General features: G+C 44.0%; 1 protein-coding gene across 1 annotated transcript in view; it reads left to right on the top strand.

The window, feature by feature from the left end:
* Positions 1-27,993, top strand: part of T265_06450 (hypothetical protein) — a gene marked incomplete at both ends in the record, with an annotated part of 47,263 nt that overhangs the window by 8,165 nt on the left and 11,105 nt on the right. Inside the window, 2 exons of the mRNA XM_009171718.1 lie at positions 7,924-8,430; positions 10,022-10,131. Of these exons, the coding sequence (XP_009169982.1) occupies positions 7,924-8,430; positions 10,022-10,131 (617 nt within the window). The remainder of the gene's footprint in view (positions 1-7,923; positions 8,431-10,021; positions 10,132-27,993) is intronic.

The following is a 27,993-nucleotide window of genomic DNA, read 5'->3' as shown; positions in this document are numbered from 1 at the left end:
ACACTACAAGATATGGCTGCCAACCGATGTCAGTGGCGTTCTTGTTGTCAGTTTTTTTCCATATTGCCTGGGTGAATGTCTGGAGGTGTATGCACCTCGGAATGATTGTGTTAAGCTAGCACTAAGTCCTTCCCCCATCCACCTTTATTCTTTTCTTTACAATAAGTCTTTCAAATAAGTCATGGTTGTACGGCAGTGAAGCATTGGTGTTGAGCACTGATGTCATGCTGTCGTTGATGATGATGATGGTATCTATCTTAACTTTGAAGTGCTAAAAGTCAAACTGCGCATTTTCATCGACCTTGAAAATGAACGTCCAAATAACACGCATATAAATCAACAGATTTGAAGGAGTTGACTAGAGCAGAAAAACAGTAAAGTGAGCTTCAAAGTTAAAGCGAAGTTGAACGGATTTCCTGATCGTAAAATCAGTACTCCTTTTTTGTATATAGTTTTTCTTACAAGATTTCTACGTCATTTTACTACTACAGCCATCTTTCTCGAGTCTGTTTTGTCTACTGCGATTCACACCAACTTCTGCTCTTCAGTAATTCAAGTTTCTTTGACTAACTTGCTTCTCACACTGCTGTCTTTTCCCGAAGGCGAGCACAATGCGACGAACACCAGCACGAAAGTTTACCGCATGGTCAACGCTCGACCAAGACATGATTTGGTCCTGGCTATCATTTGGGCCGATTTCGTGTTACTGTCAGGGTTTCTCATGGGTAGGCCTTTGAGGAAGACACCGAATGCGGTAGATTGCGGTACCATCGACATCTCATAGGAAAATCGAAAACAATAAATCGACAAATAAAAGCGTAGGTTTTTGTGAACGAGTTACAGTGTGAATTCTTACCAGCCATTGGGGAGTATTTGAGGTCTGTGTATTTTGAGACCATTAACACAGAACGAGAACGAAAAGTTTGTTGCAAATAACTAGCCATAGGCGTAGCCTTCATGCTCTCAATTGAGTGATGAAACTACTGCATTGATTTTATTTGTGCACTAGATGCCAGGGTTCTGTAGGTAATTTATTCTTATCACATGCTTACATCATTTGGTAATCATGAATCGCACATATTCTTATGCCAGTAACATCGCCCATTCTCAATGAATTTCGTTAGTTGAGGGGAGTGCATGCAATTTAGGGTCCTAGTGCTAGCTCTCGCGTCGAAAAATCACCATTTTATCACCAAAGGGCCGTCAGATGAAACTTTTATGTTGAAATGTTTATTGAACTGTTTATGGTTTGTTTATGGTTTCACGCCGCTCGTCAACCTGTTACTTTCCAAATTTTTATGCCCACAACCTTTTATCGGCTGTCAGTTACCAGGGCACTCCTTCACGCTCCTCGCAGTTGTGATTCCGAAGCTAGTTGTCCCTAAATTGTTTTCGAAAATACCACTGATGCATTGAGAGGTAGTCAGTGCATGGTAGATACCACATATCTCTTCGTATGTCTGATCCAAAGGCTTTCGAATAGGAAATTGCCATGAAATGAACCAGCTGGTGAGTAGAATATACTTAAATCGTGAACTTGCTAGCCGGAAGGTGCATAGCTCGGACCTTATCTCAGCATCCCGACTGCTGCTGTCTAGGCTCGGGCAACTGGGCAGCATCTCATCCCTCGTACTTCCTTCGAATCAGCATGGCAGTTATACACCGAAAAGATGTTACACCTGAACGATCATTATTGTTGCTATTATTACTGTTATTATTATTATTATTATTATTATTATTATTACTATTATTATCGCAGCATGAACATCTTTACCTCCTTTTTACTCATCTGTAACCCAGCTGAATCTCTCGTCTGGGATTTTCAAGAGAGGAGAAACTGGTCTGTTGAAGAATTTTTAGCTACTTTAAGAGTAATACACTATGTCTATACCCGCGGTATGTTCATCCGGAATTTCGAGAGGAATTTGAACTCGTGACCTTCAAGATAAAAGCTGAATACTCTCTCCATTTAGTAACTGACACCTGGCCAGTAGTGTGATTCGGTTGAATCTGTGGTCGATCAAAAGCCGGAAGCTTGTTCAACTGAAGTTCACTTCAATTTACCAGTAATCGGATTTTCGTCTGAACCCGTAGCGTTTTTATTCACTTCGATTTCAGCTATGCGCAACAGCATTGGAAGTTGGTACTCTAGCAAGAAGTGCTAGCGACGCGACTTGCAATAGATCAAGTAACTTGAAGGTAGTTATGGTGAAATGTTTGAGTACGCTCCTCGGTAGCTTAAGCTAGTTTGTGCGTCCTACACTAAAGATTAGGAGCGGTAAGGTTGGAATGGAACTTGGTAGCTCAACGAAGAAGCCGATCTCAGCATTATCACATGAAGCAAGAGTACATATTTGCATAAAGTTGTCAAGTTTGTACTAAAGTCTGTGTACTAAAAACATTTCACCTGAACAGTCAGAAGATTTAGGTTATGGAATCGCAACATTCCAAATTACTTTCACCAATCGCAGGCGTAAAACATTCACCATTTGTGGTTAACGGACATGGTAACAGCGGTTTTCTATAGAGGAAAATGTCGGCAGCTCAGGTAGATGGTGGTCGTTGGCTTGTTGGCTGAGCTGGGCAATTTGATTGCAAACGTTTCATCACCAATCGAGGTGACATCATCAGTGCGTTATTGTGGAGCTTGGTGGTGCGTAGCGGTTTGTTGGTGGTTGTGCCGGGTCAGTTATATCGAACGACCCACCGCTTTGATAACGAGGCGGTTCAGGTTCAGTTGGACAGGTTGCATCATTAGTCTATGTGCTCACAATTTGGTTTGCTGCTGTTTCACAGAAAGCTGGCAGTTTAGGACAGGGTCAGCCAGGTGGCCTTTCTCAAAGATATGTTTAGCAACCGGTGATCTCCAGCCCGGTCTGGGCGTTATGGTTTTGTTGACTCGTGTTGCAAGGACCGTAGCGGCTGATTTGGTATATGTTCCAAGATCCTTTGAGAACGATGTTGTTATGCTGATATAGGTTCCACCACAGTTGCAAGCGAACTTATGGGCGATACTAAAGGCAGAATGATCACAAACTATGCTAACTTTTTTGAAAATTGGAGTGTGGAGGGTTCTGCCAGTTAGCAGTATGAGCTGCATACGTATACACTCATAACCTAGTAAGGAACTGTCAGCAAGGACACCATTCCACCTTTCTGTGTTGCCAACTTTGTCCAATGAGGATGTGTGGACATCAGAGTTGCACTGGCTGATCCGTAGCTGATTTCACACACCCTGGAACAGCTCATTTAGCGCTAACTCAATGGGTTGCCTTCGATTCGGTACAGCCCTGGACCAAGTGGTTAGAGCGCGAATTTACTGACCGGAAGGTTCGTGGTTCGAACCCGACCTCTGCCACTCGACTTCCTCTGTTTAGGCTTGGGCAACCTGGCAGTATCCCAGCCCTCGTGCCTCCTTCGTGTGGCATGGCAGCTAGGCACCGAAAGGGTGCTACGGCTGGACCCCTGTAGTATGCGTGGAATTTAGAACGATCCCATTGTCGTTTGTGGATGTGGATTTACTGCCTACTGAATCAGCTGGGTATACCAAACATTGGTGTTCTCTTCACTTTCATGCGATATCAGCAATGATTTTCTGACATGATGTGTATCTGCGTCCTCAAATAATTTTATGGCTACACTACATGGTCCTGTCGCACACATGTGACTGCGTCTGTTAGGCCACCATTTCGGCTAATTTAATTTCCAAGCTATGTGGGTCTATTTCCTTAGCCTCCATTTCACCTCGCTACGTGAAACGTGACCATACTGCGTTCATGTACATATGGTCAGTGCAAAGCCCAGTTGTACCTGAAACTAACTACTACGAAACATGCATTGTACATCGAAGATCACCTCAGTCATCTCACCTAGCGAACTTGTTTCTCGGCCGTTGCGAACGTAGTCTGTCACCGCTGTTCCCGGTCCACAATAAACGCAGTCGTATTATCGTCAAGGCGAGCATCTCTCCGATGTCTGATTGCATTTGTCTCACCTCATTTCAGCTCGTGTGACTAACTGATTATCGATTATTAACAGACATGTGATTGTGAGTCACTTTTTAGATGTTTGCTGTTATACCCACCGAGTGTGTCTGCATCCTGATCTTCCGCATACAGTGTTACACAGTGAACCCATAAAGACAGTTAGGGTAGGCGACCCAGTTTTTGCACACTTCACTTTCTGACCCTTTTTCGGGTTACATAGAGAGCCTAGGATCTCTCATAATGATCACATTTGAGCCAATGAATGCAGCGAGTGCCTGCGTCACTGCTGTTCGGTGTCTCCACTTCTTTTCTACCTTTGCTGTCCGACCGGAACTTCAAACGTCGTTTGATACTGGAAAGAATAGCTTTCTGTTTTGAGTCTATCTGCAGTTCCCTCTGAGGGAGACTGACTCAAGGGATCACGACAGCGTTCATAAATGCAGTTGACTTTGCTGACAGTGTGAAAATCACGCGCCTGGTTTTCGTCCTGCGGAAGGTTTTCATGGTCACGGAAAATAGTGTTTGACGTTTTCGCTTATTTGCGACTACCCAGCGCTATATCTAGCTATGAACGTGTAACTTGCTAAGTGACAGGCGGCGACTGCCGCACTGAGTAGTGGCAATTTTTAATGCGCGCCCTCAAAGAACAACCAGCTGAATTTTATTGAATGATGATAACCGGCTGGTTCACTTCGTGGAATTTTGCAGATGAAAACTTCCCTTTAGACGGAACTGCGATCTGAATGGTTACCAGTCTGCACAGTTGAATTTCTCAGCACCTGTTTTTGATTTTCTGCTAGCATCTTGGCTGGAATGCTAAACCAGTGGGTACATTTTGAAAATCTTTCGATCCTATGTGTCTGGTCTACGCAACCTCACTCGGTCGTAGTTTTTTGTGTGTTTCAGCCGTATAACTTTCATCCGATACGGGATGCATTGAATATTTCTGTCGGACCCTGTGTCTACTGCTATGATGTTTTGGTGTGTGCCACTTGCAGCTATCTTCGAGAAGTGCACTAGTTGCTTTCGGGTGATAGCGATTATCTGTGACCGCGATCTTATTTGTATTTGAGAAACTAATAAATAACAAGGGATAATAATAATATTTCGAAAACACCGCATCATTTCGGATTGTCGTAATGAGCTGTCGTTTTGGTGTCCAAGAGTTACCCTAAATGGTGAATCGAAGCTGAGTAAAAGGACAACTGATCGAATCAAACTTCAGTCGCATCGGTGTCTCTGAGTATGAGCGGCTATAGATAAGGCATTTCATGAATATACTATTCGCAAAATTTTCCATATGGGCAACACCATGTGGCCACCTTTAGCGCAAAACGGGTTAATCGGTTTCCTCAGCACTGACTCACAAAATGCGTTTATGTGAGTGGATGCTCAAATTGTTCGGTAATGTACACCTTCTAAACTTTAGACAACTCAGCACGAAAATCAAAAGAAAACATAAGGCAGACTAGGTGTGTTCCGGGGACCGTGCAACAACTCCATTTCCCTAATTGTGGCTGAGCTGAGCATGGATGGATGCACTGTCTTAATGAGGCTTGGATTCACCCAAACACGGCACACTTACTGGAGTTTTCGCGATTAACTGATGTTTGAGAGTAGTGATAATCATCAGATCGACATTGGTACCTGAACTGATCCTTCAGGATGTTGGCGTGGGACGCAAACCGCGGAGTGATTCACTCCTTGTTCCGGTTGGTTGATCCGGTCGGCCACAAATGCCAGGTGCATGTCGCATATTGATCTGACATTAGTCAACATCAGGGAACACCTATCGAAACCGATCTTTGCCTTTGTAACCAGTTTTTGATTAACCATCCTTGTTAAAAGTCGCCTTCCGTTACCGAACTGTCAGATACGGCCAGACAAATCAACTTTAGGGTGCAACCGTCATTTGTGTCGAACTTTCTTTAATCCGATCTAATCCGATTGTGCCTACTCCGATTTACTTCGCCATGTTTATGTTCCTCACCTTTCGCTAGTCACGTGTTGCGTACAATATAAATCATCACGGGACGGCCTATGCCAATATATCCACGTGCTGGATACACTTGTGACCATTCGGATAGAATATTTCGGTTGTTTTCGTTCCTAGTCTAGTGTGAAAAACCTAGCGACCTATAAGAATGGAACTTCATGTCATTCTAACGCACTGTTTGAATTCCTCAATTTCAAGTCTGAAAGTGACAGATGTTTACTAGTTTGGCTGTTGTGGAATAACGTAAGCCGCTTTCTTTGCATCTTTTCCGCTTAATCGCAGGTGAACGGCCCTCTCAACTTGTTGGCTCAATCCGTTAGGTGAATCATCATCTGCTGTCGTTTATTTTTCCAATTCTACACACCCTTCTCCCTCTGTGTCACTTTCGTGCTGCCTAGACACACTTCCGCACCATCATTTATGTGGTGGTTCCACTTTTTGTCCACACTGTCTCATTTCAACGAGTGCTTTTCTCAGATGTTGTGTGCACTTGTCGTGCCCGTCAGGAACTGCTTGGTTTATGTGTGGGCACACTGTTGTCTCCCTCACGGATGTTCATATGCCACAGCGGGCTAGATCGTGCATGCGTTAAACCAAATTTAGGATTATCCATTAAGCTTAATTAATTTCACATACATTTCGAACGAGAAAACATTGAAGCATACTAGTATGTCTCTTTGATGGAGCTGATTGATAGTAACTGGCTTCTTGGTTTCAACTCACTCACCAGCATGACAGAAATCGCCCAGTCGCGCAGTCAGTGGCGCTCGTGCATCAAAGCTATCGCCTTCACTGCGTAGCTACCCAGTTCTCAAACAAACTGACCATGCCACCGCCTCCAAGACTTGGGTATGTCCCACACTCCCGTTTTCCGGTGATCGAAACCGTAGCGGCCGGAACCAATGTGCCTATGGCACACGGTTTATGGCTGATAAATTAATTATTACTTAAGCGGCATCCTACACAAGAAACACTATCCTTGAAATTTGTACAGTCTACGTTTGTGTTTTCTTACTCTGAGATAAGGTTGTGACACATCCGTAAAGTTAGAATAACGTCGTTTTCATCTTTGGAGGTAGTGAAGTCTTTTGCATCTGGCGAGCGACCACGTTTGAGGCTTTCGGGCCGTTCGCGAACACGATGGCCTAATCAGTTCTTCGGCGTTGAGCTATCCTGTTTTTTTCACATCTAAACTGATGTCGCATTGGTATCACAAGTGTCACGGGTTAGGAAACGCCGCCTTGGTTTTTCCAACTCAGCGTGCTCATGCACCTGTTCTGATAAATGAATTTGGTATGAAGTGTGCGGAACCTATAGCAGTGCTATTTTAACAATTCAAAACAATCTAGGCTTCTCGAGCAACATTGTCAGCGTACTCAGTGTCAGTGGTCGTTGAGAAGAATGGAAGAGTTCTAACATTAGTGTCCACGTTTATTGCTTAGATTGTTCATCATTCGTTTGTTGCGCCAATAAGATCCGCTGATTGTAACGAAATCTGGTGTTCTTTGAGGGTGTAGTAGGCGAGTTTCACCTTTTCCGCTTGTCGTACGGATCATAATTACTCTTACCGTGTTACCAGTATTGTGGGTGCAGGATGTTGCGCACTTCCATTTTATTACGTTTAGACGATGTTCTTGTAGCCTATGTGTTCTCACGAATCCCCCAAGGTCATGAACATTAACGAATAAAACGGGACTCTCGTCCTTGTACTCACGAATCACCTGTCAGTTGTACAGCCAGTGACCTTGAATGATTTCACTGACGAACAAATGATTGGAGCGATTAAATTAGGTTTATAGTTTTTACGACTACATGTGGTGAAAAACTACTCATTGACGTTGAGAATATCGCCGCTTTTAATGGATTTCCTCCTCCATTCTGCCTCGAATTTTTTTCTACGTATCAATTACAACGTCTGCCTTTTATGTCAACTTTTTACAGCTGACCACAACATATCAACTACCAAACAATGTGCCAAACTCAGCACAACAAGCCGGCAAGCTGTTTGACATCCCGGAGATTGTCAGTGGTGAGCGAGTTTCATCGCCGAAAACGGTATTTTCCATTTCCCAGGATTTCAACACAACCAGTTCTTTAATATCAAGTGGTACTTTCAGCAGTGAGGAGGAAAATCCAACCGGTGCAGCTTTCCACATGGACTCCTCTTGTGCCACTGATGCGGTTAATCTTCGGGATTCAGACACTGTTCCGAACGCATCGGAGACTCTGGGCAACGGGAATAAGAAACAAGCCGTTTTAACCCTATTGGAACGATACAATCTACCGGCAGAGTGCTTGGCGGATCAAGTGACACCGTGCGAACCGGTTAAAAAGAAACATAGCTTCAAAGTGCACACCTATCTCGGTCCAAACTGGTGCGATTTTTGTACTCATTTTATCTGGGGCCTCGTCGCTCAAGGTGTCAAGTGTCAAGATTGCGGTTTCCAGGTGAGTATGTGTATGATTCGCTGTCTATTTCCCTCATCATGGTTTTAAACCCGGTGCTTTTGTAGCTGTCATTAATTTTTTGATACTCTTTGATATCGTGATTCTGTTTCTCGCAGAACCAATAATGCTAGACACCATCCTAAGTTTTCATTTCACTCGTTTTTTACGTAGGTGGGATGTTCATATTCGTGCACTTGAACGGGCTTTCCTCGTGTCCTTCCTCCCTCACGAGGATTTTTGTACTGGGGGTACAATTATCTGCACGGCTTTTTTTCAATGAGAGGAGGGTCTCCCAGAACCAAAGATGACACAGTTTATAGTTGTATGGGCGGTTTATTCCTGATGGGGAAAAACTACAGTGTAAATAACTTGTGTCATTGAGCTAGACTAATAAGTCATGAGGCTTGACAATGTATTCTCCCACCGCACCGCCGTGCACGTTTCGATCGAAATTAATTTAACCTATCAAGTAATTCAGATTACAATGAGTATACAACATATTCTCTGAGGATCCAATACAGTCACAGCACGGATTGAAGGTAGTTAATCTGGAACATGAAATGAATGCTCGCCTGATACCCAACGTGTTTCGATTCGTTCACCTGTAGCACCCTTTGATCCTAGCTGCCATGCTACCCGAAGGAAGCACGAGGGCTGGGATACTGCCAGGTTGCTCAAGCTTAGATAAGGGAAGTCGAGAGGCAGAGGTCGTGCGTTCTGGTCAGTAAATTCGCACTCCAACCACTAAGCCATCTCGCCCGATTAATTAGGACCGTCCTCATTATTAGGCTGGAATACCCCTTCGTGAATCTCGATCGGTTCTTTCCATATTTTGCAACCTAGCTTTATACCAGCCCACGTTCTTTCTTCGGGTGGCATGGCAGCAGTGCGCCAAAAAGATGTTGCAGCTGAACGATTATTATTATATTTATTACGTCCTTGTTATAAAGTTTGGTGTTATATGGTTCCTGCTCGAAGGCCGAAAGATGGCTCAGTTTCGCTGCTCGAGAAGGCCACGTCTAACAGCCCTACAACAAAACAGACAGTACTGTAGCCTGATACACATATTCCTTGAGATTCAGGGATATACAGCTTTTGCACCACATGCATCCCAAATTAGCAAACGTCACCCGAGAGATTCGTGCATTGGCCTCATTCATCATTCCAGGATAAGTAAAACGCTTCACAAATTCGAATACCTCTCCTTGAATTGTAAGTTGCTTGTTCAGTAACTGCATGTCCAGGAGCTTGGTCCTACTTTTTTTGGCTGTAAAACGCATGACTTTGATCAGCTGCTACGTCTCTTTCTGTTCTTCGAGGACGAGAACAATACGATCTGCGTATTCTGGGTTGATGAAGTTTTCTTTAGCAGCTATTTCAACACCATGGTTTTGAAGATCCTTAACCGTTTGCCCCGTTTCATCATCGATCACGAACCTGAATGAAGAGTGTGGGCATCAATGACGGCACCACTTGGTGTACGAAGGCCTTTGAAGATCTCTATGTATGCTATCACATGCGCTTATGCCCTAAGCAGTTGATTGCCAATCCATCTAGCACCTAGTGTTGTCCTCCTTGTCTCCACCGTTAGGCTCACAAGCGCTGCTCCGATCTTGTGCCAGATGACTGTCCACCGGATGTCAATCAGATGAAACGTGTGTTCGGCGTGGATTTGACAAGTCTGACGTTGGCTGAACGAAAGTGAGTGCCCTTACTAGTCTTTATTTCAAGCCCGAAATGTTTTGTTTCCTCTGGACGACAGTTGTGGTTCCCATCAACGACCACAAAAGAGAGAGACATCCGTCTTTTCCTTTCTAAAAGATGTCCATATACTAATTAGCAGTTTACTGTTTTAGCGCTATTCTTACTTCATGCGTGAACACCAAACTTATCTTTAAGTGTTATCTGCTTCCAGTTCTCTGTTGAATTGTTGGGCCACCAGAAGGGTATCCTGACTAAATCATTTGTTTTCCTATCCTAGTGCGGGTTGATCACGCCGACCAGCTTGTTAAATAATATCTAACTGATAACTATAAGGTCGCGGCTTCGAATCCTCCTCTAGATCTCTAAGGGGTGGACCTTCAAAAGTCAAACAACTGTGTAGTGTTTTCAGACTTTCAGTTGACTTCACGTGCAGGATGGAACGTAAACTGCAAACGTGGAAGGGACATTACGTTTTCGTTTGCTTCTCAGCAACCCTACATCAACCAACTGTAACATTTTGAATAAAGCAAGGCGAATAGAACTAAATCTCGATCATAGCGGTTTACTGATGTATACACTGATCCTCATACGGCGTGTTGAACACAGCACAAAACTCCGCTCTTTGTGTTGGTAAAGATCAACAAATACTGCACGTAATCCGGATAATATAAACAAATGCCACTGGTTCTTCATAAAACGGATAGTGAAACTATTTCTCGGTTAATTCTCAGTGTAAAACGTGTCGGACTTTCCAAAGTCTCACTTGTTGATTGTTGGAACTGCTTTGGTGTCCTGCAACGCGGTTGTTTCACACTACACCCATGAGATCTGTGCACGTGCTGGAAGCGAAAAATTGCAACTGCATGCTTCATATCCAGCTAGAGGCCATTTTATAATGTATCTTTTCATGCTATACACCTTGGAGCCGTAGGATATTGAATATTCAGACTCCACTGAGGAACCCGTGAGCCCCTTGATCGCATTGTCGACAGGCACCTCAGCTGTTTTCTGACTGCGTATTGATAGTATATTTTTAAAGACACATCGTGCCGGGGTTTTAACTCTGGACACTTCTCCAGCAGCGCATGCTGGACGCTTGTTAATTGTTACATCTGAACAGACGAACGTATTCACACTTGAACAATGTGATTGGCGGAAATACTCTCACCTCGCATGTTAGTTGTTTTGAGTTCAAACCCCGCTTCGGCCAAGGATAGGAACTACTGGTGTAATGGTGATACTACTGATAGGGAGGCATGCAAGTAGTATGTGTTCTTGGAAATTTGCTTTGTGTCTCTTGAAAACGGGAGATCTGTTGCGGAATTTGTGGAGTCACCTTGTAGCATATTCTTGGATTTGAGCAATGAATGATTGCAGTCAATGAGTATCCAGGAAAGCTCAAGAAGACGAGTTCAGGAGAAGATGGATGTCCAGTTTTTGTGAATAAGATGCAAATGAGAGTTTTACTCCCCTGTCCAATAGTATGTAACCGGTCAGTTGGCATTTTCTAGTAAATAACTCCTGAGCGAAGGCCTTCCTTTCATTGGTAAGCTCTAATAATGGTTAAACTCGGGTCTAGTGCTTTTGCCCTTTGGTGTAGAATGAATGCACCAGGACAGGATAAGAACGGTTCAGATGAAGGTGGTGTAGACGTGAATTCTACAAATCTCGCAACTACATGAAAAAAAGCAAATCAAATGATTACCCGCCACCCTACCAATATCTTTCCCGCCCTTACCAGATACGCCTCATCTACATATTACCGGACACTAGTACACCATAATCTACCACTGTGACCATGCATTCCTCTGGTGGGGCTTTTCCATAAGCTTTCTGAGGGTCTCAGATGCAGTGGTCCACTGGTTCAACAGTTGAAAAGCCTACAGATCCTCGACCGAAACAAATCTACCGGAGTCATCTTTTAGAATGACTTTCAACTACCGCAATATCGGATAACAACTCCTGTTTGGAATGCCATCGCCAGACTTGCTGGAATTTCTTCTACGACAGGATACATTAGGTTTCACTCAAACTTCCGCTGTTCTGAAACAATCTATTATCAAAAGTCAAGTGCATGCCGAAACTTACTCCAGAAACTATCTGTGAGTGAAATCATCGAGGTCCACTCTAGTCCCATCGCCTTCACTAAAGAAGGGCCCGGTAACTTTGAACACCAGTGCTCGTTGTCCTGGATACTTTGTGGTGACCTGTGAAGCACTGACTCCAGAGTAACAAGTGGGCTATCGGCCTGGTGGAGATTCCGTTGAACATATCCTCATCCTGTCTCTGATGTCCGAACAACCGATCATTTATACGTGACCCACAATGTTGGTGTTCCTAGAATCCCAAAGTACATTTGACTCTGGATCGGTTTGTTCTCCCCGGCAAGCGCGCTCAGCGGAGAATGCCGCGGGATTTTGTGAGTATAAGTTATTTGCATCCTCATATTTGATGGCGTGTAAGTATACGGAGCGTACCCGCAATGAGTGAGGTTATGCCCCTGGACCTGCAGTCATGGAACACGCCAGCAGTGAAAACCCCCTTTTTCACTTCAAATTAACAACTGGAATCGAGCGAAGGCCTTCCTTTCATTGGTAAGCTCTAATAATGGTTAAACTCGGGTCTAGTGCTTTTGCCCTTTGGTGTAGAATGAATGCACCAGGACAGGATAAGAACGGTTCAGATGAAGGTGGTGTAGACGTGAATTCTACAAATCTCGCAACTACATGAAAAAAAGCAAATCAAATGATTACCCGCCACCCTACCAATATCTTTCCCGCCCTTACCAGATACGCCTCATCTACATATTACCGGACACTAGTACACCATAATCTACCACTGTGACCATGCATTCCTCTGGTGGGGCTTTTCCATAAGCTTTCTGAGGGTCTCAGATGCAGTGGTCCACTGGTTCAACAGTTGAAAAGCCTACAGATCCTCGACCGAAACAAATCTACCGGAGTCATCTTTTAGAATGACTTTCAACTACCGCAATATCGGATAACAACTCCTGTTTGGAATGCCATCGCCAGACTTGCTGGAATTTCTTCTACGACAGGATACATTAGGTTTCACTCAAACTTCCGCTGTTCTGAAACAATCTATTATCAAAAGTCAAGTGCATGCCGAAACTTACTCCAGAAACTATCTGTGAGTGAAATCATCGAGGTCCACTCTAGTCCCATCGCCTTCACTAAAGAAGGGCCCGGTAACTTTGAACACCAGTGCTCGTTGTCCTGGATACTTTGTGGTGACCTGTGAAGCACTGACTCCAGAGTAACAAGTGGGCTATCGGCCTGGTGGAGATTCCGTTGAACATATCCTCATCCTGTCTCTGATGTCCGAACAACCGATCATTTATACGTGACCCACAATGTTGGTGTTCCTAGAATCCCAAAGTACATTTGACTCTGGATCGGTTTGTTCTCCCCGGCAAGCGCGCTCAGCGGAGAATGCCGCGGGATTTTGTGAGTATAAGTTATTTGCATCCTCATATTTGATGGCGTGTAAGTATACGGAGCGTACCCGCAATGAGTGAGGTTATGCCCCTGGACCTGCAGTCATGGAACACGCCAGCAGTGAAAACCCCCTTTTTCACTTCAAATTAACAACTGGAATCCACTGCGGTCTATTGACTGTACATGAGAATGTTTTTGGTAGTGAAACAGTCGTCTCACTGTTCCTCTATTAGCAGAAATTAACTGGAATCCTTATCTCTCTGAGAACATTTCATGCGCCAGTCTATTGATTCTGTCAAGCTACTTACAATTGTTACCACCGGATACAGCGAATTGAAGGAGAACAGCACCGGCGTTGGGAAATTATTTGGTGTTGTGTTTGAGTTAGTGACCTTCACCACAATAGGATTTATACTGAAGTTCTGTAGACTGCGACTTTATTAGGGAAGTCGTTCTGGGAAAAGCATTGTGTGTCAGGAACGTTCTATCAGCGACAGTTTTTAACTCAGCACATCCCTTCCAGATTCACCACCATGATAGTTTTCGAAACCGACGATATTGATTGAATTTCTGAACGACAGTTGTTTAGAGCTCTCGTGGTCACGCACGCTCATAAAGTATGCTAATGATCTAAAAGCGCTGGCATGTGACGAATAAAACGAGCACAAATTACACGTGTATGACCTCCATACTATGAAAAATCCATTGAACAAAATGTGGATATCTTTATACAGCAGTTATTCCATTGAACTGCCACAAGCAGACGATGGCGAGCTAACTAGGTGTCACTGTTTAACGTAGTTCACCTCACAACAAAGGCACATCGTGAAGGTTTGTAGGGGGCTGCGTTGGAAGGTTTTTCATCGGTGGATAGGGAAGCTACCTAAGACCGGCATATTAAACTACAGACTACATTGGCTGGGTTTTTCATCCATAAAACTAGTATCAAGTGCTTTTCAACACGACTGCTCACAAGAAAGTCGTCAGCAGTGCATATCACTGCGGAAGTAATCCAGAGGTTGATTAAACCTCTTTGGGATACTTCGTTAAGTAACGACAATCCGAATGGGAGGCCTAAATCTACCAAACATGGTGAGGTAGCGTGGTTGGTGATAAGGTTATTGGGACAGTGGTCTAGGGGTGATTCTCTAGCGTAGGAACCCTATGACGCTCACGTCAGTCCTGTATATTTCCTCGAACTGCCAGGAACATCTCCAGTGTACTTATCTTTTGGTCACTTCTTCGCTGCTCTGTAACCAAATGTCGTCGATATGCTTCCCCTACTTCAGTCTCCAGCTTTCATTAGGTAGAATTTGTCATTCCAGAGGGAGCACTGACATCAGCCAACGAACTTCCTGCAATCTTTGGACCAAACATTAGTTTGTGCAACCGATAATTTGCTTTTTGGACCCGGAACTATTCCGTGTCCGAGCCAAGGACCCATTTTTAGGAAACCATCTAGGACACTATCTCACTTGTTAGCTACATCACCGCATTGCCCAAACTTGTTTGGCTGGCGTACTCATGAAATCGCATACACTAGATGTTCCGAACGCACATAACTTCGTACAGCTTTTTTGTCTCAGAACTTCTGTGCAAGGCTGTATATCTTAGGTCCATACAGTGTGCAGCGCATCTTGTTACAGCTGTTTCTGTTTTTCCCCCTTGTGGTTTCCATTCTGTTTTGGACGAAGTAAACAAGCGAATCTGTGTTAACCGTATGCATACATAGACAGTGTCTCATGCGTTCGCATGCATGCTGAAGATTACTTCGGCTCCACCCAACCTGCGATACAGACGAATCAATCACACCCTAACAGCATACCTACAAAAAGAATCCTTGTTCGTGTCTCGACCAAGGATAGTAGATTTATAGCTTATTCTTTGTTTTACCCCGGGAAAGAATCTACTGTGCACACAAGTTAACTTTTAGTCAGTCTGTGGGCGTCTTTTCTCTATGCGCCCTGTGTCGGGTTGCTCGCTTTGACGTGTGAACATCATCTTTAGCGTATTTTCACGTTTTCAGACCATTGGGTCTAAATCACGTGAGACTTATCTGGGTACCTCAAAGACTAATTGTATATGATCAAGAACACATGGTTCCCACCAGTCAAACTATTGTTAAGCTGTTGCTCGGTTAACCTCTACTGTTCAGGCAATTAGTCTTTTTCCGCGACATTGTGGCGGTCAGTACAAGTTCCTTCAAAACCTGCGTGGATTACATTGAAGTAACTCCAAATTTCACACTAGGTTTGCCATTAAGCGCGAGGAAACAGTGATGTGGTACTCTATTCACTGGTTGTTCATGTTGCGGCTAATTTTGGTTTTCTCGAGGGTCAACAGCCTGTCCATAGCTATTGTTATGCGTTTCTTTAGCACTACTGGGCGTTACTTTGCTTGATACAGGGGAACTTCTTTTAACTAGGTTTGTGTCAACGTGCGTTGGAAAGTCATGAAAGTTTGCGTTGATACATGCATATCCTGCCATCCAGATAGTTCAGTGTTTATCAAACTACCGTTAGGTTATCCATTATATCAATGACCATAGACTAATGGGTGGTCCGTGGGAACATTTGTACGCCGCCACAATGGGGGAGCTGTGGTGCTGCGGTGGAAGCTAATGAGAGTGACGGATGGTACCACACGGACCACTATCGTCAATACTGATGTGGGCCACATTACTGTACAATCACCTGTCCTCAAGTTACCAAACAAAGTGCACAATCCCATTTGGCTTCCCTTGCTGTCACTGAAGTTCGCCCAGTCAACGTATGTAGATTGGTGACTATAGTACGTTACAACCTTCTACCTTTCTCTTAACGTAATTATTAAACTTTGGAAGTTAGGTTCACGTTTCTAACCCCAGATGCACTCAGCAGTTCACTTCATTCGACCTCATTTACGTAATGGTCAGCTCCTTGCCTATCAGGCATTTACTAACGATAAACGGGTTCAGGCAGCTGGCGACTAAACGTTGTTTCGTTCGGTGGTCACGTTGCTTGTCCCTATGTGCTTTGCACTAATTCGCTTATGCAAGAGCTCAGAACACATATAGAGCTTGGTTGCTGGTCTTTTCGCCGAGTATGGCAGTTGGATTGCAAACGATTCCTCACCAGTTCAGGTGAGATTGCCAATGCATTGACGATGTCACCTCGATTGGTGATGGAACGTTTCCAATCCGACTGCAAAGCTCAGCGAACAGACCAACAACTAAGCAGCGCACCCGAGCTACCTACATTCTGCAACATCACTTTCGCTGTCGAGTTAAAAAGGACGACAAATTTTTAGAGAAGTGCGAAGTACGCGGACACGATATCAACACACTAAACACAACTGACTCTCAGTGCCCCGGTTGTTATGTAGGATGTTCATATGGTTGCCAAAATCTTTTTATACTGCTCATTCCTTTGAAGTACACAAATTTTCAGTTAATAAGCGATCACGAAATTTCTACATTTTTATATCCACGACACTGCACAATTACACATCAATTGGGACGTGTTTTTTAGCGATCTCGGTCAACAGGATATGGGTAAGGATGGACCGAGCCCTGCAGTTCATGTAAGATAGTTATGAGCAGGTGATTGAGATGCCACACTTAAGGTGTTCGATGCCAATGAGCACTTCGGCTAGAAGAAATAAGGAACAACACGATTTCACTGTTGACAGGCTATTTGGGATAAACAACGGGTCGCCGAATGAACCACCGAGGAGTAGTCGCTTTGTGATGGAAGAGGTAGCTTTACTGATTGGTCATCATAATCATCATCATTGTCAGCTGTAATAACCGCCTACTTGTACAGTGGATGTAGCTGCCACAGTTTCGTTCACGGATGATTCGGGGAGGTTGGGTAGGTAGCTGCGCATTGGAGGCGGGAGCTGGCAAACTAGTGCGTAAATACAGCACTGTAGGTGGACTGTTAGGTGGGGAGGATCGGGAAGGGAGCTATACATTGAAGGGAATAGCTTGGATGCATGAGCGCCATTAAGGGCGCGACTGGGCCATGTCTGACAATGTCTTTAGTAATTAATATGGCCCGTCTCGGGGTCCTCATCCAGGAAGACTGCAATGACCAGCGCAGTTGAGTTTGCTGGTGTCGACGGGATCCCCGGGCTAGGTTCATCAGAACAGCACCAGAGCCTGCATTGATGGAGAAAAATGTAGGAGATATAAAAAAACATGTGATACTTGTATAGAGGGATCGCGGACGTAACTACATTCTTCCACCAAAAGCCTGTCTGTTCACCTGTATATAAGATCGGACGTCGATACACGCGTCCTACATGACTGAATCCTGGCTCCTATACGAAACTTCTGCAACCTTTGCGGGGCCATCACAGTCTTGGGGTTAAGCCCTTGTGTAACTTTCGAGTTAATTATAAGACGTCACTTTCTTATTGTAAATTGAACTTTTGTGTTTTATGTATACCTGGAAGTGCGCCGAAGTTCCCATCAAGGGGCATATCTGTAATACAGCACGTTCACACTGATATGCCTTGCTTATCTGACACCAGGAGCCTTTTAATCATGTCGCCTGATAGTTACTCTACCCCTCCCGCCCACTTTACATCTTTGCTTGCGTTAACATGTTTCCGAGCTTCGAAACTAAAAAATTGACCATTCGATGGTGCATAACTGTTCGCGCTAATGCAGCGGTAACGAAATCACACATAGAGGACGGGGTCGGCTATCTAATGTGTGATGCGTAACCATAGCCCACGCATGTAGCAATCAATGATGGTTGTGTGAGCATCCTATCTGTAACATCATTTCTTCACTAGCTAACAGTGACTCAGCCGTTTTCTGGATCAGTTTGAATTGGTTTGACGCACCATAGTATGCAAAACGAACGAATAGCAATCTCTCAAGGATGTTTTACTCACTCAGACGTTGCCTAGATTAAATGTCCTAAGATTCGCTACAGCGGAAACACTTATCGGTCTCAGTTTTGCAAAGACACTGAAGATGACGGGTTAAAAGAATACTTAACAGAACAAGACATGCAAGGGATCATATCATGTCAAAGGAACTTAAGCATATATATATATATATGCTTTGTGCGAACGTAGTCACGTTGCCTATGCATATAGGAAGCTCCACATAACCGAGTTAGCGGCCTGTGCTGCTGTTACGCTGTTTGGATCCACCCCTCACATTTCCATTTTTCTTGTTTGAGTTCGGTTAATATGTTCGTATTTCAGCTCCAGTGTTTCCTTCGAGTAGCTTAGCAACTGCACTAGAAATAATGTGTGGACCGGAATCGATCCTACGTTTATCTCGGGACAATGCACTGAATCAACCCCAACATGTAGATGCTGCAAAAAACAGCGATCATATTAGCGCCATCCCTACGTAGGACTGAGTGGAGCACTTATGTAAAGAAAGTAACGGCGAAACCTTGTAAAGTACTCAGGCACTGCTGTGAAATGCTTCCCTCATCCATAGTGTGTGTGCTTCACTGAGAAGTTTTACGGCCTACAGTTTGTTAGGCTATTTCCTTGGGTTACACACATTTCTGCGCGAAGTGCTAATGGTAGACGATATAAAACCCTACCACGGTCTGTGTTTGAAATTCTGTACACACTGCGAATTGTTACTTACTCCCTGCATAGTTCTCTTTTCGTTTTCACAGCTTTGGCTTCAGCAAATTAGACTAAACCAGTGTTATGCACTGATATTACGATCACTCTACGGAACGCAGCTTATTCTTTTTACAAGCTCACCGAAACGTAAGATTGTCTGCTCTAAGTTTTTTCGGTATCCTTTCCCTTTGCTAGCAGATTTTCCCAAGTCCGTTTGGCAGCTGAACGTCATTATTCTGTACTGACTTATAGTTGTGCATGTTTTTGTCTGTTGTGTGTCAAGCTACAGTACGGGCTGTTTTGTTGTATGGCTGTGAGACTTGGCCTGTTCGAGCAGCGGACCTGAGACGTCTTCAGGTGTTCGACAATCGTTGTCTTAGAACCATAGCTCGTGTGGGTTGGTGTTGGCTAATTCGTAACGAGGCAGTTAGAAAGCGTGTTTTCGGTTGTGTAACGGGTACTTCCATTGAAGAATGTGTCCAGCACCAGAAGCTGCGTTGGCTGGGACATGTGTTACGTATGCCGAACCATCTTTTGCCGAAGAGAGTGCTGTTTTCCGTGCCCAACGAGAACCATAGCTCGTGTGGGTTGGTGTTGGCTAATTCGTAACGAGGCAGTTAGAAAGCGTGTTTTCGGTTGTGTAACGGGTACTTCCATTGAAGAATGTGTCCAGCACCAGAAGCTGCGTTGGTTGGGACATGTATTGCGTATGCCGAACCATCGTTTGCCAAAGAGAGTACTGCTTTCCATGCCCAATTCGCAGCGGCGTAAACAGAGAGATGGTCAACCTGTGACTTGGCAGAGGAGTATGAAGGAGATCACGAAACGCTTGGGTGCTGTCGGTGCTACTCGCCTTCCAGGGTGGGGACCGCTTGATCCTCACTGTGCCTGGTTGGAGACACTAGAAGATATGGCTGCCAACCGATATCAGTGGCGTTCTTGTTTTCAGTTTCTGTTCAGATTGCCTGAGTGAATGTCTGGAGGTGTAGGCACCTCGGAATGATTGTGTTAAGCTAGCACTAAGTCCCTCCCCATCAACCTTTATTCTTTTCCTTACAATAAGGATTTCAAATAAGTCATGGTTGTACGGCAGTGAAGCATCGGTGTTGAACACTGATGTCATGCTGTCGATAATGATGATGACGATGATGTTGTTGGTGGTGGTGATAATGATGATGGTCAACTCACGGGATGTCTGAGCCCGTTCGCCGTCCTATTTATTAGTCTGGGAATCAGTTACTTTGGACTTAATACGAGTTAGTCCGATTTTACGTGGTAAAATTTTGAGAAGCACATTTTGCGTGGATTCAAAACCTAATCTGTCTGATCGGTTCGATCCCAATCTCCATTATTGTTTCTACATTCCAAGCCTGCCGCGTATCGTCTGATAGGATGGGTGTAAAAATGTGATTTGGATCCAAAACAGTCTTTCATTTGTGATTATTTGATTCTAAACACGAGCAGTCGACAAGCTGATCAGGTTATTTTGACTTGGACTACCATAGAATTATCCCGATGGGCACGTATTATGTTGACCAGCCAATGAACTCCACTCCGTGCTTCGAGTTCACAAGCTTCGATTGTGTTCTGCTCTGGAATGGATTGCAGTCGAACACCTACGTTCCAGGACAGTCCAGCTAACTTTGTGAACAATGAAACGATTTTGAAACAGTGGTGTAACGGAAGATGATACCTGCTTCTCCGAATTGCCTAATTTCACTTATCGGAATTGGGGAACAAGAGACCAGGTGCAGTGGGGTTAACACCTGAAATAACCTGACAGTCATTGATTGGTAGTTATTTTCAAACAGGTTGCTTCGTCCGAAGAACTGTTCCCGCTTGATGAGATTACTGTCGCTTGAACCACATGAAAGTTAGTCACGACTGCTAAACAGGCCATTTTCTCTACCCAGCGATCCCACTGCTGCTTCCATAAGTTCAACAGCACTGCTAAGTTTACATTGCTCGGTTTTTCGTACTATATACTGGAATAGACAGTTTTACTAGACAGCTTGGTCGCCCGTCTAATTCGGGTTACCAACACATCATCCGTTAGTCCGAATAGCCGTTTGATTTTCTTGTTCATCTTCACTGTGCGTTTATACTCGAACAGTCCACTGAAAGTAGCTAGGACACACAGAAATCCATGTAAGTGTGGTTCTCACGTTAGCTGACGATTTTCACTTTTCTCTCCCGCTGCCGGTTGTGCTGATGCAATCCTAGCTTTCTGCCAGCAGTCATTGCATTTGGCGTGAGGCCTATGCATCATTTTATCTTGAACCTGATCACTAGACCAACGTTTGACGTACATTACAGACTCCCGCACCCCCGGTGTGAGATGGTCAATTTGGGGGAAATTTCTTCTTAGACCTCCTGCGGTTCTTGTCTGTACGTTAAATCTACTCATAATCACTTTCAGTCGACACATTACGCCTTAGTTCTCCCGCGTCGTTTGTCTGCGCATCTGAAAAACTAATCACTGTCTGATTTTCTTGTCTATTCGCCATCGCCTCTTTCATATTCCAGTAAGCAAGCACGCAGGTTTGGGCTCTGGATATTGTCTTTCCATCCCGGGCTCATGTTCGGTTACTCTGCATTCACCCGTCAATCCTCCGTGGCATCAGGTTTTTTCCCTCCTTACATTCCCTGCTTACCGGACAAGTGGTTAAGTTTGCGATTTCATATGCAGTTACTTGAGTTATCCTTAAACCAAACCTCTAGTATCATTTTGAGCTCTTTAAGTACGGATCATGGTGTTATTGCTCGAATGGAATCACTGTTCATTCTCTTGTGTACTAGATCTATCTGGGTACGCCACAGTGCAGATACTATTAAGCCATTTTCGTTTAGCTACACTTCACGAAAGCCATTGTTTGCTGGCCTGTGTCGCAATACACCTATTTCGTCGTATTTCAATCGATTCTGCTCCTATTAGCTACACTTGTCAGTTTTCTGCATTTCTGGTCAATCATGCGCATGTGTTTTTATAAGTGAATACTGAGTATGTTGCTTATACACTGCGGACGCATCTCCAGTACATTATCATACATTTGTTGCGGTGTAGTGTACCATAATCTTTGGATGTTCTGAGGTCACTCTGATTTTTTTGGTTGGCACGATTGATTGTTTTCGTGTTGACAACTCACCCTGAAGACCATTGGATGTGTGATGGTAAAAAGGAATTGGCGTATTTGTGTAAAGTAGTGTGAACCATCCGGACTCTTCTAGTTAAGAGTCGACCAATAAACTTATGGACCCGTTTTGCTAACCGTCATTCTCGGCAAGCTGCCTAGGTTTTTTATTTGGAAAGGAAACAGAAGTGAATAGACTATCAGGAAAGACTCAACATTGTAATTCCGCCACTGTGTGTGACAGAACCTCATAGTGAAAACTGTGCATTCGGGACTCCATCATGTGTTCTCTCTGAAGGGATGAAATTTCCTTAATGGAGAATATACCGAGCCAACCGCAGTGTTGTCAGTGTGTTAGATCAGAGACCCAGTCAAATTTTAAGGGTCTTGTCTGAGGAGCGAATAGAACTGGCGACAAAACAACTCCTTGAAGCACGTCTCCCTTGTTGGCGAGACTGACCTCTTTTCGACAGCCAGTGTACCGCTTTCGGCCGGTGTAGCATCTGCTTGAGGGAAAAAGAGGATGGCCGCCTTGTGCGCGCTGAGCTGGGCAACTGCTCAGTTGATATAGTAGCACGCGAGTATATATTAGAAAAACAGCTGAGAAGTTTGTTCTTATGAAGACTGGAGCAGTCGATGTCCAGAATGCGTCATATTGACGTTAATTTTAGTGGCACACCTGTAATGCAGCCGTTATTCTTGTGAGCCTGATAGCTTCAGTAGCTATTCGTAACGCTTTTTCGTGAACGTTTCCGTCCTTCATTGTTGTTCAAAAGTCTTGATTATGCACATTGCCAGCTTAGAGGTCCACCTGAAGTGACTTAAGTTGTTCTTTCGTGTGATTTACTGTGTTGCTTCATCGCATAGCAAGTACCTGCGTACGTTATAACAAGATTCGAACCTCATGGACCAACCACTGACAGCTATGAATTGGATGTATTTAGTTTGAGTGATTAACTCTGTCGCTCCTGAATATTTTTCCAGAAATGATTGGTTCCGGCAGTGACACAGATAAAACATATGAAGGTCTCGGATTTTCACTACTATCTTTACTCAAGCCGTCCTATTTTGCTGACCACATTATAAATCTGAGAGCTAGAATTGTGCGTCTGCTTTGCGGTGTCTTTGATTGACGAACCACTTGTTTTCATTCGCCGTCCGAAGGGAGAATCAACCTGCTTAAGGCTTTCATCTGTCACAGTGACTGGCTGAGATGAGGTCTGATTGTTCCAATCAAGAATTGCAAACGAGCTGGCTTTTTCGCGTTGGAACTAACCGCCTTCAAAGCTTGGCACAGTGTGTAATTTTGGCCTAGATTAACAGTCTAGTGCGTTTCCGCCCCTGAAGGTCAAGCCAAGAATAACTGGAGAGAAAGTCTCGAACGTTACGTCTGGGCTGTCGACACGCACGCGAATTTCGGTTTTGCCGATGGTGGAAAAATCCCAATGTGATTACGTCATGGTACTCGCTTGATACAGACTGTGTTTGCTTGCAGTGTACTTAACGTTTATCCGGTGATCCGTTTTTGTCACTCTGTCGGCACAATAACAACATCTTAATCACTCACCAGTTCACTCTTTAGAATAGCAGGGATAGATGAACAGCAGTCAGTCAGCAAATTACAGCCCTTTGGAGGTGGGTTGTACTGGTCTCTTGAGATTTTGTTTAATATCCCTTGTCCGGTTCAGCAGTGTTCCAGCAGTGATGCATCAGTAGCAATACTGATGTCACTGTCGCTAATGACGATGATCAGTGTTTCCAACTCTTGTTGGAGTTGGGAATTACAGTTGTCCCGAAATGTGGTGTCTGTGATTGTGAAGATCACAGAGGGACAAAGAGTTCTATAGTAGTGCATCTCATGGCCAACGAGTACCACCGATCAAACTTTCTTCGTTTCAAGATCGACTTCAATGTTGACCATTGACGAAAGAATTGTCATTGAGTTGTGAACCATGTACGGTGACGTTGGCTGCTTCAGTTTGGTTTTCCGCTAATTTGATGAAGAAAATAACGACATTCTTGAGCCACAGCTTTCCTAAAGCTGGTATTCACTTTGTTCAGTCGGGTTTATCATTGGTTTCCACCTAGTGGTCACCACATTCAATGGTGCGACTGGATGAAGCTCCTGCGCCACGTGCACCGTTGCACAAGGTGCAATCATGCCAGGAAGGTCAAAGGGGATCAACCAGAAGAAGAGCAGCCAGCTCCCATACTACGAATAACTATTATAGAAGGATACTTGGAGGCAAAGTTGCACTGTCTCCTGGGATAAAAGTGTGAAGACAGTAAGGTGTTTCCCTCAGTCAACCAGCATGTCCTTGTTTGTGGAAACAGAGATGCCGCCTTTCCCTGAGGAAAATCGGGTTGGAAAGGGTTAGGTCTGAAAGTACACACTCCGATCGGCCAACCATTTACCGTGACCGTCGGCGAATTATCCAACGTGTTCAGAATGCATTGAAAGTTAATCAAGAATCCGATGCGGTTCCGGATGTATGTACTATGCACGAGGATGTTCTTTGGAAGATGGATGGAATAGAATGAAATAAACTGTCTTAGCCAACCGACTCGACAAGATGAATACTGGATATTGTCGAGGCTAGCAGAAATAGCGATTCCAGAAAAGTCACACCAGAAACTAGCGTCTCCGATAGCGCACGCAGTTACGTCAGACGCCGGATGATAAAGTGCCCGACGAATGACGGAACGCTGATGGATTGCAAGGGCCATGGAGATGGAAAAGGTGGCAGCTACACCTTGTTTCAATCGATTCTACCGGCCGGACGGTAGAGGGTACACGTACACATTCGTCTCTCTGGACATGGATGACTTTTTTGTTGGAGAAAGCCGGGATAAACCCTGATTACGCGGTAATCGACCGTAAATGAAGGTGGGATTCATCCACAAGCGAACAGAACTGGTTCATTGGTAAAACATCGTAAAGATCATTAAAACTATCGTTCAAGGCGCCCTCAGAATAGATGTTCAAACATGACTCAGGTTATTGCAAACCAATGAAGTGCACAGCTTTTTTGATGGTCTGAAATCCAAAGGAATCGCCGAAAAAAATTTGACCTGCTTTCACTTGTGATATGAAGCGCTAAAATATGATACATCTGACGGTAATATAGAAACCTGAGGGTGCATATAACGATTAGACGTATTATGCTCGAGCAGCCGAGAAAGCGAGTGACCCTACCCTTTTACCCTCAGCGCTAGCCTGGGTTATCAGATTAATAACAGACAGGTTTATTTGTTTCCTGTAAGAAGATCGCCTTAGTCATTAGCTGTTCCATGTTGTAATTTTCAAAGCGTTACCAGTCGTTCAGTAGGATGCTTGTGGTTTTTTATTATGTTTATTCACGTGTTTCCGAAAGCCTGTAACAGAATTCCATCCATTTCCAGTGGTCTAATCGAACATACAACCCTAACTGAACACCGAATCCTACACACTCATTGTCGTCGTATGAGCACACAAATCCATCAACTTATGCAGCTTTCAGATCAAAAGTTATGGGAAAGCGAACACTAAGGTAACCTCGAGTGGAGCGACTTAGCTGATAGTGACGAAAATTGCGGAAAACAACATTTGAGAACCTATTGTTGGTTAGCATGGATAGGCCTGCTTACCGTCAGCTAACACTACGAACGCGATTGATACTGACCGTTTGCAGCATCTTGTCTTATGTCTCAGCAAGCCTAGGGGATGAGTCGCACCTGACTGCTTTGTATTCTGATCTCATAGTGTGTCAGGTCCTTGGTACGCCACTTCAGTGTTGACTTGATGAGCAGGCCTTTCCTAGCGACCGATGGCCTTAAATGCATAACACCTGTCTAGCTGCCCACGGATCCTGATAATTGACACACTGATGAATTTACATGCCGAACCGCGTTATCAACTCACGTTAATTCAACCTGTACACTGATTATGTGTGACTTGAATTTCTCTAATCCGTTTCCCTCACCTCAGTACGACCTCTTGCTTCAAACTCAGTGGCTTTCATAATCGGATTATCTTAACTAGTTGTTTCTTGAGTTTTTCTATCACTAGGGTCATTCATGTTATCGACTGCACCTTAACTCTTATTCAAGGTAGCACGCATCTCGATTTGGATGAGCTTTCTCAGTCAAAAGATGCTTTTCAGGTTTTGGACACGTGTTAATTAGGGAGTCGTAGCAAGTTTGGAACGCGGGGGGTGGCTTATCTGTATCTGAAAATCAATCAACGGAGAGCTTTTCTGGAAATGAGTTTACTTTTAATGAAGCATGTCCAGTCTATCGGACTGTATCTACTCCGTTTGGTTTAGCTTATCGCAACATGTGTTTGTGCGAATATTTATTTCCGGGCTTGTCTCGACTGGCTTTTATGATTTCCAACCAACAAGTGAATTGAACTGTATGAACATGCGTTGGTTTTCAGAATTTCCATCGTTTCCTCATTTAGATGTAGACTGGATATCGGATATTACATATTATTGCTACAACACAAAACTTTTGTCTTTTCACACGCCTGATCGACATTAGTTTTGCTAAAACGATGGCGCCACTCTCTTATGATTTTCCTCATCTTGTTTCCAACTGGTTTCCTATGCTCGATTCATCACCTGTCAAGCAGATGTTTCATTGCATACAGAAGCATTCGTTTTGACAATTTGATATTTCAGTGAATCTTCTGAAACTTTAGGGGTGGGATCTCTGTTCTGTGTAACCAAAAGTGACAAGAAGAAGTATCACCCTTTAGAGCTTTCCAAAAACTTCCCTATATAATTGAAACTTCAAAAGTTGAGTTCACTTAGTTACACATCAGCGGCACACACTCAGTTTTGCTCGTTTGCTGTAAAAACACACTTGTGCTCCACGGCGTGACTATTCGTTTGGTTTGATAATCCGGAGTAGATAAAGTACTGATATAAATTGATTTAGCTAAAGCTGGTCCTGTCGTTGCTGATGATGTTTTTTGACCAGTGGCGATGCGTTTTGAAGCCAATTACCGTACCCGGCAAACGGATAAGCGGGCACTTGATCACCAGTTGTCAAACTCATCGGATGTTTTTGAAATAGGATCATATCAACAAATACACTAATTTAACTATCAGGTTGGCTGAATCTCTCATTTATGTTGTTCTTAAGCAAATGAATGTGCTGCGCCAGACCGCTTCATGTTTAAGTGTTTACGATATCCGAAATATCGCGGTACATTATATAGACATATTACACTACTTATGAGGTTGCTCAAGAGTTTTCAGCAACCGTATGAGTTGTGTATGACGTCTATTCAAGGATCATATCAAATTTAAGGCCTTAAACATCACTGATCAGGATCCTCTTCATTCGGTTTCAAATAGCTTATTCTGTGAAAAGTGGTGGATTTCTTCTTAACAGACATTTCGGTAGAGGCTTCATTCTTTCACATCCTAAGCAACATCGTAGAATACCAGAGTTCGAATGTAGCCTAGGAGACAATCAGTATTATTACCCTGCGTCGTTCATCACTTTAATTGCTTTATTTCATTCGCTTAATAGGGCCATAGTGTTCCTTTGTTCGCTTCATCCACTTCGTGAGTTCATATGAAAGTTATAAGATTCCGACTCCCTCGGTAGAGCGTATAACCCCTCACACCCACCCCGAAGATATCCAGTTTTGGATGTCCCGTTAATTTCCATCTTCCGACCAGCTTTTCCCTCCGCCG

This window comes from Opisthorchis viverrini, assembly GCF_000715545.1.
Source record: "Opisthorchis viverrini unplaced genomic scaffold opera_v5_137, whole genome shotgun sequence".
Lineage (NCBI taxonomy): Eukaryota > Metazoa > Platyhelminthes > Trematoda > Opisthorchiida > Opisthorchiidae > Opisthorchis > Opisthorchis viverrini.
This window is presented reverse-complemented; position numbering and strand designations above follow the sequence as displayed.